The following is a 14,388-nucleotide window of genomic DNA, read 5'->3' on the forward strand; positions in this document are numbered from 1 at the left end:
TGGGTCAAGTCCCATAACTCTGACATGTATTTTGGCCAAATTATGCCCCCTTTTGGACTTAGAAAATTCTGGTTAAAGTTTTGCGTGCAAGTACATACAGCTATTACTAAAAGGCATATTGATTTGAAACTTATTTTTTCTTTTTCTAGATCAATTACCTACCTCACTGGGCCAAGTCCCATAACTCTGACATGTATTTTGAGCAAATTATGCCCCCTTTTGGACTTAGAAAATCCTGGTTAAAGTTTTACATGCAAGTTACTATCTCCAAAACTAATGCAGATATTAAATTGAAACTTCACATGTGTCTTCGGGTTATAAAACTAGTTGATAGAATCAAGTCCATAACTCTGACATGTATTTTGGGCAAATTATGCACCCTTTTGGACTTAGAAAATCCTGGTTAAAGTTTTGCGTGCAAGTACATACAGCTATTACCAAAAGGCATATAGCTTTGAAACTTATTTATTCTTTTTCTAGGTCAGTTTACCAACCTCACTGGGTCAAGTTCCATAACTCTTAACATGTATTTTGAGCAAATTATGCCCCCTTTTGGACTTAGAAAATTCTGGTTAAAGTTTTACATGCAAGTTACTATCTCCAAAACTAATGCAGATATGGAATTGAAACTTAACATGTTTCTTCGGGGTTATTAAACTAGTTGATAGCATCAAGTCCCATAACTCTGATATGCATTTTGGTCAAATTATGTCCCGTTTCGAACTTAAAACTCTTTTGATATTTAACATTTTGGGTAATAATTTCCTGCTTCTGTGACAATATTTCGAATAGTCGAGCTTGGCTGTCTTACGGACAGCTCTTGTTTATGTGTGTGGTGGGCATGGAGGTGGGGGGAAGGGGTGATAAAGTCATGGTCACAGTAACTATATTTTTGGGGTAAACTGAAAATTTGGGCCATTTTTACTTAATTCGTATGCCTGTTAAAATTTTATTTAGGTCCACATAATTTTCTTGAGTGCTAAGAGAAATAGCCTTAATTCTTTGTACACTTATTCATCATGTAAGTTTGGCAAGTAGGTGAAGAAGCATTACTCTCTAATACATTTTGTCAGAATTATGGCTGTTTTTTGTACTTTTTTGTGACAAGAAAAGAACCTTTGATCAAGATGAAGGTCAATGTTACTCAAAGTTACAGCTTGAAATGGATTGCAGCTTGAATAACCTTGTGTTTTTTTGGAATATATTTTGCACATTTCTTTATTTGAAATAAAAAATTAAATTAGTTAACCCTTAGCCTGCTAAATTTCTATAATGGACTGGTCCATCATTCAATTTGGGCAATACCATTTATTATTCGAAGGGGTGTTTACTGAAAATTTACTGACTGAATAGCGAACAGTGCAGACCATGATCAGACTGCACGGATGTGCAGGCTGATCTTGGTCTGCACTGGTCGCAAAGGCTCAGTGACTTGCCGCCAGCAGGCTAAGGGTTAAACACTAAAGTCTTGTATTTGACAGTATTGAAGAGGTGTTTATAAATAAGTCAAATTGCAAGGTTCGCACACATCAGAGAAAAGCCAGGGAAGTTTACAGTTTTTCACAGTCAGGAAATTTGGAAAGGTGTGAGAGAAAGTTTGAAATTTGGAAAATGTCAGGGAATGTTACCAGTATTTTATCTGGACATGAATGGTCAGATTTCTGAAAGGGTGGCTGTATTGTGTGGATCAAGCCCAATGTCCCAAAATATGTTCAAAAATTCTGTTACAAGTTTTAAATGAATCAGATTAACCTTTCCTATAATAAAATGTCTTATAGACATTATCTTTATTAATATGCAAGGAAAAAAGTAATTAATTATTTTTGTAAATTAAAACTTAGTGTGTATAAGTATTAATAATTAGGGAGGACATTTTTTTGTGAGATAATTTGGGAGAACTGGGACATTGTATCGGATCTCAGTCATTGAGTTCTGAGGAATGAATTTACATTAATAAAACATTGCGATGAGGGGATACTACTGTTTGCAGATCAAATTGCCCTTTGTGCCTTTTTTTAAATCGATAGACTTGTAACTTTACGTCACAAAAGCAGCTATGCTGAAGCTATTTTTGGATCTCGTCTATACAGGTAACTCCGCCTTTCCGATAAGAGTAAAAAAATTACCGGATGAACTTGTTTACATTGGCTACATGACCAAGAAATGCTGATTTAAATACTGTTTGAATGTGTGTTTAACCGGATTGTAACAGATGTAGGCATACTAGATCTAATCTTCATTTAAATGAATCTTGCCACAATGCACACTACATTTTAGTAGCTTGGATGTGAAAAAAAGACACCCTCTTATACATTACAGGCCTTTTTCTGCTTAAATTTCAGTACCTTTTGCTGCAGACTTTTCTTTTAAATAATGTGTCTCGTGTTTAGTTTTCACAATAATTATAAAACACGACTGACTCGAGTTGTTGGATTCGCTCATCATTGATTGAAGGGCATAAGTTCGATTCCCGGAACCGACCATGCCTCTTTAGTTGAAAAAAGGCGGGAATTTCTTACGGAATATATGAGTCTTAGTCTAACTAATTTGACGCGATCCTAGGAAACAGTTACGAGTTATTTTCTCCACTCGAAAGAAATTGTCATTGCTAGATTTGAGTTTAAAACACGATTAACGTTACAAATATGTGCAAGCGATAAAACCAATAACTTTAAATGACGGTGTGCTGTTATTTATCCTCAATTATTTTGGTCCTTTTAGAGTCACCGTCACAAATATAAAACAAACTAAACGTCGAATTATTTTGACTTCTAACTGGTTCTTTCCATGAACGATGATAGGGCTTATCAACTACCTGTATGTAAATAACAGAAATAGTGTTTAAACGACTTCAGATAAATAGTAGATCAGTTCACATACACGTAAACCCCGCCAAAAAATAAAATAAAAAACTAGATCTATAATGGAGTTAGATTTGCGATAGTTAAGCTACGGAAGACTGCAAAAGTTTGAATATCAAATAAATCAGTTTTTATGGATATGACAGATCTACAAGTGTTGCGTAGCTTGAAGGTTCAATGATACCTTTCTATAAAACCTTTTATACCTTGCGTACTTGAAAATTTCGTCGATAATAATTGTCATAACAAACAAAACACGGTGTTTTCATTTGAACGTAGTTGAAATATTCTATATTCTTTTAAAACAACATATCTATTATCACCTTATTGCCCTTTACAATGTATGAAAGTATGGGGATACTTCAAAGATAGAGCGCGCGCTTTGTGTGACGTCAAGATAAAGAAAAAAGTTTCACGACAAGGTGAATGAATAATTTATTGTGGATGAGGCGGGGTTAACCTGTCAGGATTACTCCAAAAATAGCTTCAGCTTCACCGTTTTTGTGACGTAAACATGCAACTCTATCGATTTCAAAAAAGTTGAAGGGGAAATTTGATCTGCAAACAGTAGTAATTGTCACTGTAATTCTAACTTGCTAACTGTTTTTGTTTTTCTTTCTACAATTCTAATCATTACAAAAAAAAAAACATTTCTAAGTTCTAGAATTTCAACCCATGTCATTTTCCACAAATTGTTATGTAAAATTGTAAGATAATTATATACGCAGCATTGTATAATATTCTTTTTGCGAACTGTTATTGCGTCACCGGTGATATGAGTTACTAATAATTTGCCTACGCACTGCATTAAAGTAAGCAGCGTTAAGTTATAATTATATAGCTTCCTGTTAAAAAAAAAAAAAAAAAAGAAAAAAAAAAAAGAGTCTTTTTTAAGAAATCAAGGATTGTGCATATAATTTTGATTTGTAGGAAAATCCTACGCATTTTGACCAAGATTTCATTAATTCGTTATGTATTGAATTACAAAGGCCAAAAGAGATCATAAATTTGAAATTCATAAAATGAGTCTGCTTTGAATTATAATTAAACAGCTATGATATCTATTCCTGGCAAATGAAAATTTTATTATGTCGGTTAATGGTTTTGTTTAACATTAAAACATGATATAAGGAAAACCATGTTCCTATTGTTAAAATTAAAATATGATATGAGCCGCGTCATGAGAAAACCAACATAGTGCATTTGGGACCAGCATGGATCCAGTCAAGCCTGCGCATTCTTGTCAGGATCCATACTGTTCGCTTTCAAAGCCTATTGCAATTAGAGAAACCGTTAGCGAACAGCATGGATCCTGACCAGACTGCGTGGATGCACAGGCTGGTCTGGATCCATGCTGGTAGCAAATGCGCAATGTTGGTTTTCTCATGGTGCAGCTCATATATGGAAACCATATTCCTCGAATGACATTTGAAGCTTTGCTTTAGTTATCTGATTATTTCTATTTCGCACATACTTGAATTAATGGGATTTCTGGTACTATCATATATTACAATAATTTATATGGGCGTGTCCAAAGGCGGATTCAACATGGGGCACACCCCAACAAAAAAATCTGTCAATCATACATATTTATAGACTACGGTTAAGACGTCAGTCATTTTAGAACAATTTTCAGGTCAATTTAAATGAAAAATATTATTTTCGTAGGATTTGTAAATGCTGAAGTTGAGCAGCCCTCAATCATTTAGGGCAGATAAATTTTTATTTCAATAACTTCAAATTTAACCCCCCCACCCCCCACCCCCGAAGTTGTGCCCCCAATACCAGAATCCTTGATCCACCCCTGGTTTCTGTTATCTTAAAGTGCAATCAATATTTATGTGTTGTTGAAATTGACAAGTCAATGTAAATAAGTACAGAATTACATGATTTTGATACACAAAATTAAAAAAAAAAAGAAAAGAAAAAAGCACTGATAATGTTAAATTGAGAATGTAAAAAAGAAAAAAAGAATTTTTCGGGGGCATATCAACTTTTTGTTACTTTGTTGGTTGTTATAATATTGCAAACATCATTTTTATTCTTTCCTGTGTTTACAATCCATGAGTATAAAAACTATTAATATGAAATAGCCTGAGTCGACACTAAAAGAACAGAAACTGACATGAGCCTTTGTAAGAAAAGTCATGTGCTATAGCCACCTTGAGCAAGAACAACAGTAATGCAGTGATATATGGTTTGTTTTGTGTTTCTTCAGAAACTGGAAGAAGACCAGAAACAAGACGAGGCACAGAGAGAAGCCATCTTGGAACAGCAAGATGCAACTGTGAAACGTGTCCTCAACAGCAACATTGATCTATCAGATGAGTAAGTACATGTGCAAGAATAGTTCTATTTCACTTATTATTTTAATTGTATTCTAGCATAAAACTGCTGTTCTTGTCACTTTTTGCAGGTGTTTTAACAGGAGAAAAAACATGTGTAAACAGAGAGGTTCTCGTGCTTACGTGCTGTTAAAACACCTTTTTAGCTCATCTGATTTTTTGAAAAAAAATGATGAGATATTGTCATCACATGAGCGGATTGTCGGCGTTGCGTCTGCGATCGCGCTTCCGGGTAAGTTTTATGTTTAGGTCAGCTTTTCTAAACTATAATTGCTAATGCTTTGAAACTTGGAATACTTGTTCACCATCATAACATGACCCTGTATAGCAAAAAACATAACTCCATTTGCTTTTTGCAAGATTTGATGGCCCTTTTTTCTAGGATATATTATCAGATTTACTTGGTTGAAGTTTTATTATTAGGTAACTTTTCTACCTAAAAACTTCAATAAAGCTTTTGCTTTGAAACTTGAATACTTGTTCACCATCATAAGCAGACCCTGTACTCAAGAAACATAACTCCATCTTCTTTGCAAGAATTATTGCCCTTGGACATGAATCATTTCTTGGTTAAGTTTATGTTAGGTCAGCTTTATCCTAAACTATCAAAGCTATTCCTTAAAACTTGCAACCTTGTTCACCATCATAAGGACCTGTACATCAAGAACATAACTCCATCTTGCTTTGCAAGAATTATTGCCCCTTGGACATAGAAAATCAGTTCTTGTTAAGTTTTATGTTAGGTCACTTTTCTCTTAAACTATCAAAGCATTGCTTTAAAACTGCAACTCTGTTCACCACATAAGCTGACCCTGTACAGCAAGCAACATAACCCATCCTGCTTTGCAATAATTATTGCCCCTTTTGGACTTAGAAAATCATTTTCTTGTTGAATATTATGTTTAGTCAACTTTTCATAACTATCAAAGCTATTGCTTTAAAACTTGCAACAGTTTTCACCATATAAGTGGACACTGACATCAAGAAACATAACTCATCCTGCTTTGCAAGAGTGAGGCCTTTAGACTTAAAAATCATGGATAGACAATATTCTATTATACAAAAAAAACAGTTAAACAGAGGTTCTCCGCAAGTGCTGTAAGCCTTGTTTATATGCACATTCCTGGCAAAGTGTAAATGTATTGCGGCCCCAAAAGGGATAATTCAAAAGGAAATGAATACAATGCACTAAAACAACACAGACATTCCCGGGCATTTTAAGTAAATTTAATGATGTTGAGGGACAATATAGTTAGTTTAGTTTTTTACATGTTTTATGCTAAAGTAGAGTTAGCGCATGTTGATTTCATGTTATGACGCAAAAAAATGTTATCCCTACATAATTGGTCAAAATGGCTATTTCCTGGAGGCTTGTTTTCAGGGATTTTATTTATCGGTAAAAACAAAATGGAAATTTTATAAATTGTTAATATTTAAAGGGAAGAGCAAATACCTCTTACAAAAGTCAATATTTTTCTGTCCATCATATATTTGTCTTCATAAATGAACTTCTACATAGCAACAAACACTTTACAACAAATGCGTTTCTTTTTCCAGCAATGTTTGCTCAAGAGAGTTCGCAGTATAGTGCGTTTGCTCAGTTACATAGGCATAGGAAATAGAGATCAATATAATTGCACCTTTACTAATCCTACCAGGGGTTCTGTATTACAAAAGTGGACCTATTGTGACATTTTGATACAAGCAAAACTGTATTATCTGCGCTATTATTTACCTACTGGTACTTCATTTTATTATTGGCTTGTTAAAAGTTAATTGTTTACCATATGTAAGTTGACAGAATCATAGAACCATGTCTTGAGGTAAATCAAACACAAATGAATAAATCCTTAATGATTTTGTTGTGCAAAAAGTATGATATTGTGTCTGAAACAGTTTTCATTTTCACTCAATTGTGTAATTGCAAGGAAGTAAACTAATAGATATCTACTTATAAGTACTAGCCCAAGGCAAGAGTTGTCATTCTTTGTGGATCACAACTTTAAATTAAAAATTAAAACTTCTGTTATTGATATTAACAAAACTATCATAAACTTCACATTTGTGAAATCATTTTTGGTTATTTCAAGGACTTGGAAATTAATTTCTAGTCTTTATTTAATGTAATACTATCATTGAAAATTTTAGGGTCTATCTCTACTCAGTATGACCATATATTTCTTGTCATGAATAAAAACAGTGAAACACACAGCTTACTGCAGATTCGGTTGTTGAAATTTCTGGGTTTTTTTTTTCAGAGCTAAAGAAAAGATCCTAAAGGAACATGAGAGAAACATGCAGTCACTGAACAATCAGCTAGCCAGAAGTAAAGCCAAACAACAAATGAGGTCAGTTCAGTCAATTATTTTACACATTAGAATTCTCTGTATTCAAATCCCATTAGATTTTATTTTCAGGTTGCATAATAAGATTTAAAGGTACTACTTTGTAGTATGAAAATATTGAAACTTCATTAACCTTTAGCCTGCTGGCGGCAAGTAATTTTGCCTTTGCGACCAGTGCAGACCATGATCAGCCTGCACATCTGTGCAGGCTGATCATGGTCTGCACTGTTCGCTATTCAGTCAGTAAATTTTCAGTAAACACCCCTTTGAATAATAAATGGTATTGCCCAAATTGAATGATGGATCAGTCCATTTTAGAAATTCAGCAGGCTAAGGGTTAAAGCAGTAATTATAATGTGAAGGAGAAGAAACTGGTGTAATCAAACTGTATTAAGCCGCCAGCCAGTGGAGCACTGCAATCTGGCTGCTCAAAATTGTTTGGTCAAAGAATTAAGGGAAAAAGACAAGACATGATGCAATTTCACCAATTAACGATAAAAAATAATCTGCCTGTTTACAGTTTGGAACACAAGCTGAGTCAGCGTAAAGCTCGTCTTGCGGAAATACAAGCCCAGCAAGCCGCCATTATTGCAGACAAGAAAAACGCTTCGGAGAAGGAAATACAGCGTCTACAGGCTGCATTGGTATTTTAACTTACTTCCTTATGAAATCTTTTATCAGTGATACTGGAAATGCCTTAGACAGGAAATTAATAAAACTTTTGTCAATCTATTTGATTCGTATTAATATTCTTTTTTCCGAGAAACAATTTATCATTGAAACTTGATTTTGTTATAGAAAACTGACTGTGTGCAGTACAGAAACAGATTTTGATATTTCATATTATCTCTTTTGTCATTTTAATTGTCTGCAGCTGCATTGACGGTGTAACATAAGTTGCGGTTATAAACGTATAGGTGTTGCGAGAGCTTTGTGATTTTTACACACAGCTTGCAGCTAAAAATTTATTTTTATGATATATCAAGTATTGGAGTTGTCTGTCTCATATGAATAAAGTTTATCAGTCTTTTTAGTGCACTTTTAGGGTGTTGAGGTTGTTAGGAGAAACTGATATGATATAGAAATAGACCCTACAATTTTCAAAGGTAGAAGGACATTAAATAAAGTCTAGAAAGTGACTTCTAAGACTTTCAAATAACCAAACATGTTTTTACAAATGTGAAATTTATGAAAGTTTTTTTTATATCAATAACTGAAATTTAAATATACATTTTAAATCTGTGATCTGCAGAGAATTACAACTCTTGCCTTAGGCAAGGACATTAAAGCAGAGATATCTATTAGTACTACGCTTGCAATTATACAGTTGAGGGGAAAATGAAAATGGTTTAAGACACAATTTCATAACTATTTGCACAACAAAAACAATTAAGATATATTCATATTATATGTTTGATTTATCCTTAAAAATTGCTTCAGACGTTTTTGTCAGCATATTTATGGGGAAAAAATCACGTTTAACAAGCTGATAATAAAATGAAATATCACTTAGTGTTTTATAGTGAAGATAATACAGTTTTGCTTGTATCAAAATGTCACAATAGATCAGGTTTTGTAATACAGGACAGGTAGGATTAGTAAAGGTGCAATTATATTGATCTGTATTTCATATGCCTAGATATGATGCAGTCAAAACTATCTACTAAGAGTTTGTAACTTATCTGATGAAAAGTTTTGTATGTCATTGTCATTATTGATGTTTAAGCAACCCATTTAAAGAAAATAAAGTTTAAACGCCTCTAAAAAAATTACAAAAAGTCTCTACTCCAAATCCTTTTTCTTATAATCTCTAATCCTGTTTCTGATCTATAGGACCAAGAGATGGTACTGTTTGAAAAGGAAAGGCGGGAAGCAGAAGCAAGTCTAAGAAGACGATTGGCTGTTGAAACTGAGGCTGCCCTAGCCCAGCAGGAGAAGGAACTGGCTATACTGATGGGTAGATTAGAGGTGCAGTCTTTATTTAAGAAAATAAACTAGACATTCCCTAGTTAACCCCGTCCATCTATTGAATGCTCTCTGCCACCCTATTTTTGAAAAAAAATTTTTTTTAGTAAATTTAGGTCATAAGTTAATACCAGCAGTGTGGTTGTGCTGTAATTGTTAAAATACCTTCATTATTATATTTAAAGTTTATGTTTACAAAAGAAAAAAATGTAAAAAGACCCCCTTTTTGGGTGTTAATAAATGCCAGTGTAACACCACTAGGGGCATTAATAAGGGAATATACTGTAAAATAAACTTAACAAAGAGGTTTTTCACCTTATAAAATAATTTTATGAGGATAAATACAACCGATTCTGAAATGATCATGATTTCTTATATTACAATACTCACTTTTAAACAGATTAAGATTCACCAGAATTAATTCTTTTTCACAATAATCACAACTTTCGTTCTTAAAAACTTTGTGATAAATTTGTTTCCCCAATTGTCCATGATATTTTTCATTTTAGAATTGATGCTAAGCTATTATATATCACAGTAAAGTAATTTAAATTTAAAAAAAATGCACTTATTATCATATTTGTCAATCAAAAACTGATTGAAAGATGGTGTGTTAATAATTTATTAGTTAAAATTTGCGAGACTTTGAATGTCAGATCGGTGATGAAAATAGAGTTCTTTTTAGCTCATCTGATTTTTTGAAAAAAAATGATGAGTTATTGTCATCACTTGATCGGCGTCTGCGTCGGCGTTGCCTGGTTAAGTTTTATGTTTAGGTCAGCTTTTCTCCTAAACTATCAAAGCTATTGCTTTAAAACTTGCAACACTTGTTCACCATCAAAAGCTGACTCTGTACAGCAAGAAACTTAACTCCATCCTGCTTTTTGCAACAATTATGGCCCCTTTTGGACTTAGAAAATATCACATTTCTTGGTTAAGTTTTATTTTTAGGTCAAATTTTCTCCTAAACTATCACAGCTATTGCTTTAAAACTTGCAACACCTGTTCACCATCAAAAGCTGACTCTGTACAACAAGAAACACAACTCCATCTTGCTTTTTGCAAGAAGTATGGCCCCATTTAGACTTAGAAAATATCAGATTTCTTGGTTAAGTTTTGCGTTTAGGTCAACTTTTCTCCTTAACGGTCAAAGCCATTGCTTTAAAACTTGGAGCAGTTATTCGCCATTAAAAGCTGACTCCGCACAGCAAGTACCGTAACTCTACATTGCTTATTTGCAAGAATTATGGCCCTTTTTGAAAATCATGGGTATGACAATATTTCTATTATACAGAGACAAAAAAATCAGATGAGCGTCTGCACCCGCAAGGTGGTGCTCTTTATCATTGTCATGAATTGTGATTTTGTACAAATATCTATAGAATAAAACAGATCTGAAACTAGCTAAATTTTGTGATAAGGCCTAAAAAAATTGTTTCCGGTATCCCAACCTACCCTAATTTTTGGCCTGACCCTAAATGTTCTTATGGCCTTAGAGAGTTTTTTTTCAACTTTTATGCTTTAAACATGGTCAGTGATGTTAAAAATCAACTTACTGGTGATCTAAAGGCATAACCCTCTTATTTGTATTCATTTTTTGACACACAAAAAAATTCCGAAAAGTCCCACTTAATAAAACAAAATCTAAAAATTTCCGACCTAAATACCCTAATTTTAATGTGCATGTTACCAGAAACAAACAATTTTTTTTAGGCCTAACAAAATGAGATCTTGATGCGTTCTCTACATTTTACTTAACAACTCTCTGTAGATCTGATAAATTGTTCATGATAAAAGAAAGTGACCAGTGACAATTCTGTTGTTTCTTGATAAATAGATATAACATTGTTATGTCTGTTACAGGTTGGACATGCAAGAAGACAAGCTGTGCTGCAGAAACAAGACCAGACGCTCAAAGATTTACAGGTAAAAAAAAGATTGATTCATTATTTTGACTGTGGATTTTAGAGATATTCCTATTATAAATTGGCAGGGACAAGCCATAAAAAAATAGGTGTGTTTTCAGCATGTGATAGTCATAGTGATGATCATACCATATTGATTTTGACACAACCAGCCTTTTGGTCACTCTTAGAACCACAAAGTTTTACTCTGTCTGAGATGGAGAGAATTTGCAGATACCTTTCCTGAGTCATTCCTGTAGAAGAAGTCTTTTTGGGACTTGAAAATTTGTACAACGTAAAGAGCTGGTTTCAGGTAACAAAATTTTGCTGTCTGCAGTATTAATTTTTTCTGATTAATAGACAGGTTGAGGCTATATATATTCATTAAGTATTTACTTCGATAAATGTCTATAGTTAAAGATTCAGAACTGGCATTAAGATGTACATGTTTATAGAACAGTCATAAAACTTGAATTTGCTGTTTACGTGTTGCGACAATCTTGACTTTATGGGACAATTTTACAATTTTTAGAGTACATTTCTTTTCATTCTGTACCTCTTTTCCTCTTGCACTCATCTATTCAAAGTTGTTCCATGTCACCGTAAAATATTATTAGATTATTTAATACTGTTCACTATACAATACGGCAATTTAGATTTGCAAGAGTACCCACTTGGAACAAAAACATATTGAACCAGTCTATAGGCAAGTCCAATATGTTTTTTGGATAGGTACATGTCAAATTACGTATAATGGTATTGTATAGGACAGTCTTAAATGGTTTGTTATTCAGTGCTTATTTTTCTCTGTAAAAAAGGAAAAAAACAGTCATATGGACACTGCTCACTGTACAATATGGCAATATATACTTGGACGAGTAAAACAATCAAACGGACACAATTCCTTCTTTCAAACACATACAGAATCATCACATTAGTCATTTATTGATTTTTATATTTTATGTGGACACTTTTATTGGTCGACGGCTTTTGTCGGTTCAAATCAAAATTGAAATATCCAATGCCAAAGATAATACAGATTGATGGGAATCATTAATTTGTAGAGAAAGATAAATACTGTGAAATCATTAATATTCATAGGGGACTAATTTTCGTGGATTTCGTGGTTGAGACAATCCACGAAATTTAATCCCAATGAACAAGTAAAATTCCCATTCATTGTATGTCTAAAAGTTGAAATCCACGAATTTATATCCCCACGAAATTGCCATTTGGAACAAAACCACGAAATTTCATGTCCACGAAATTAAATGATTTTACAGTATACAATGAATTTCACTGCATGATGCAACTCTGCTACAAATTCTGATGTTAACCCTTATCATGCTGGATACAATTAATTCTGCCTTTGCGACCAGTGTAGATCATGATCAGCCGGCACATCCATGCAGTCTGATCATGATCTGCACTGTTCGCCATTCAGTCGGTATCTTTTTGGTAAGCACCCCTTTTGAGAGTTAATGGTACTGTCCAAATTGGAAGACGGACAAGTTCATTATAGAAATTTAGCAGGGTAAGGGTTAACTAAAGAACAAAAGATTGTAACCTTAAATGATTACCAGATGAAATTCAACATCAAATTCTTAATACATGACTGAGCCGTGCCATGAGAAAACCAACATAGTGGGTTTGCAACCAGCATGGATCCAGACCAGCCTGCGCATCCGCGCAGTCTGGTCAGGATCCATGCTGTTCGCTGACTGTTTCTCCAATTCCAATAGGCTTTAAAAGCGAACAGCATGGATCCTGACCAGACTGCGCGGATGCACAGGCTGGTCTGGATCCATGCTGGTCGCAAACCCACTATGTTGGTTTTCTCATGGCATGGCTTATGTGTTTCAATCTCCTGGAATGTAGATGGAATTGTGCCCATCTGCATTGTTTTTCTTTTCTTTTCTTACAGAGAGAAATAACTATAGAATAAAGATTCCTGTACAAAACGGGATAAAGAATTTATGTGGACTTACACCCATCTGAAAAAGATATTGGACATGTCCACCAGATTGTCCAATATATATTTAATTTTTGAATGGGCAATTGTCCAAATATATCACTGTATTCACAGAAAATTGTTAAGTTACCTAATAGTATAGGTATTTCTTACATATAAGTGTACAAGGTAATAAACATATAGAATTTCAACTTTTCTAATGCTACAGTATATAGATCTTGTATACAATTGATGTACAATTTGTAGGATGTAAAGAGACAGCAGGTATGTTGTTTGTGCATGATTATTTGGTTTTGGAAGGATTTTTTTGCTATGCGTGTAATTTGCTAGATTTCTGCTATAAAAAATCTTGTACGAAACTGTTGGCACTGTACAAATCACCAGTTCTTTTACCTTACCTTGGATAAAGGTCATGTATTCATCTGGTTGAGGTCATTGGCTTCAAGGCACCACTTAGGGTTTGAGCTTTACTGGGGTTTGAGTGAAGGGAAAGCATCCAATAGGCTTGCTACCCATGTACATGCTACATGTAAAATAATATTCATCATAGCACCCGTTGTCGTCCTGAAATATTAAAAGCTTGAAAGTTGCCATTAAGGTAGTTCTACACCTTAATTAACTTGAAGTTGTTTATCCAGATAAAATAGAAGAAATCGTCGACCTGGCATACAGAAATGTAAAAATGTCATCAATTGTAGACATTTATAAAAATGGCAACTTTATTTCTAAAGATGAAAAAACGATAACAAAAACATTGTTGCATGAAATAATTCCCATTTGTTTTATGATTGAAATTTGAAAATTCATATCCGTCTGAAATAGCCATTTTTGCCAAAACCACAAAAATTCTTGCCCAAAATTAATTGATTTTACAGTGTACGAAGCTGTTCTGGCTCCTTTTGAAAGTTGTCTTTTTTCTTTGCATGTAGAAACATCGTACCTTGCTCTGTGTTTCTCTTTATTTGAGTGATTTAAGCTCAACTGGACTAAAGCCTT

At 33.8% G+C, this 14,388-nt stretch overlaps 1 protein-coding gene across 5 annotated transcripts in view; it reads left to right on the forward strand.

Annotated features, from left to right (window-relative positions):
* The window catches only part of LOC123547383 (myosin-7-like), a 77,994-nt gene that overhangs the window by 25,476 nt on the left and 38,130 nt on the right, over positions 1 to 14,388 (forward strand). For 3 of the 5 annotated variants that reach the window (XM_045334433.2, XM_053551655.1, XM_053551657.1), the window contains 6 exons: positions 5,080 to 5,189; positions 7,465 to 7,554; positions 8,072 to 8,195; positions 9,385 to 9,519; positions 11,380 to 11,442; positions 13,639 to 13,656. In XM_045334433.2, the coding sequence (XP_045190368.2) occupies positions 5,080 to 5,189; positions 7,465 to 7,554; positions 8,072 to 8,195; positions 9,385 to 9,519; positions 11,380 to 11,442; positions 13,639 to 13,656 (540 nt within the window). The remainder of the gene's footprint in view (positions 1 to 5,079; positions 5,190 to 7,464; positions 7,555 to 8,071; positions 8,196 to 9,384; positions 9,520 to 11,379; positions 11,443 to 13,638; positions 13,657 to 14,388) is intronic. The other 2 variants (XM_053551656.1, XM_053551658.1) reach the window with 1 other exon arrangement.

This window comes from Mercenaria mercenaria, chromosome 9 (assembly GCF_021730395.1).
Source record: "Mercenaria mercenaria strain notata chromosome 9, MADL_Memer_1, whole genome shotgun sequence".
Taxonomy (NCBI): domain Eukaryota; kingdom Metazoa; phylum Mollusca; class Bivalvia; order Venerida; family Veneridae; genus Mercenaria; species Mercenaria mercenaria.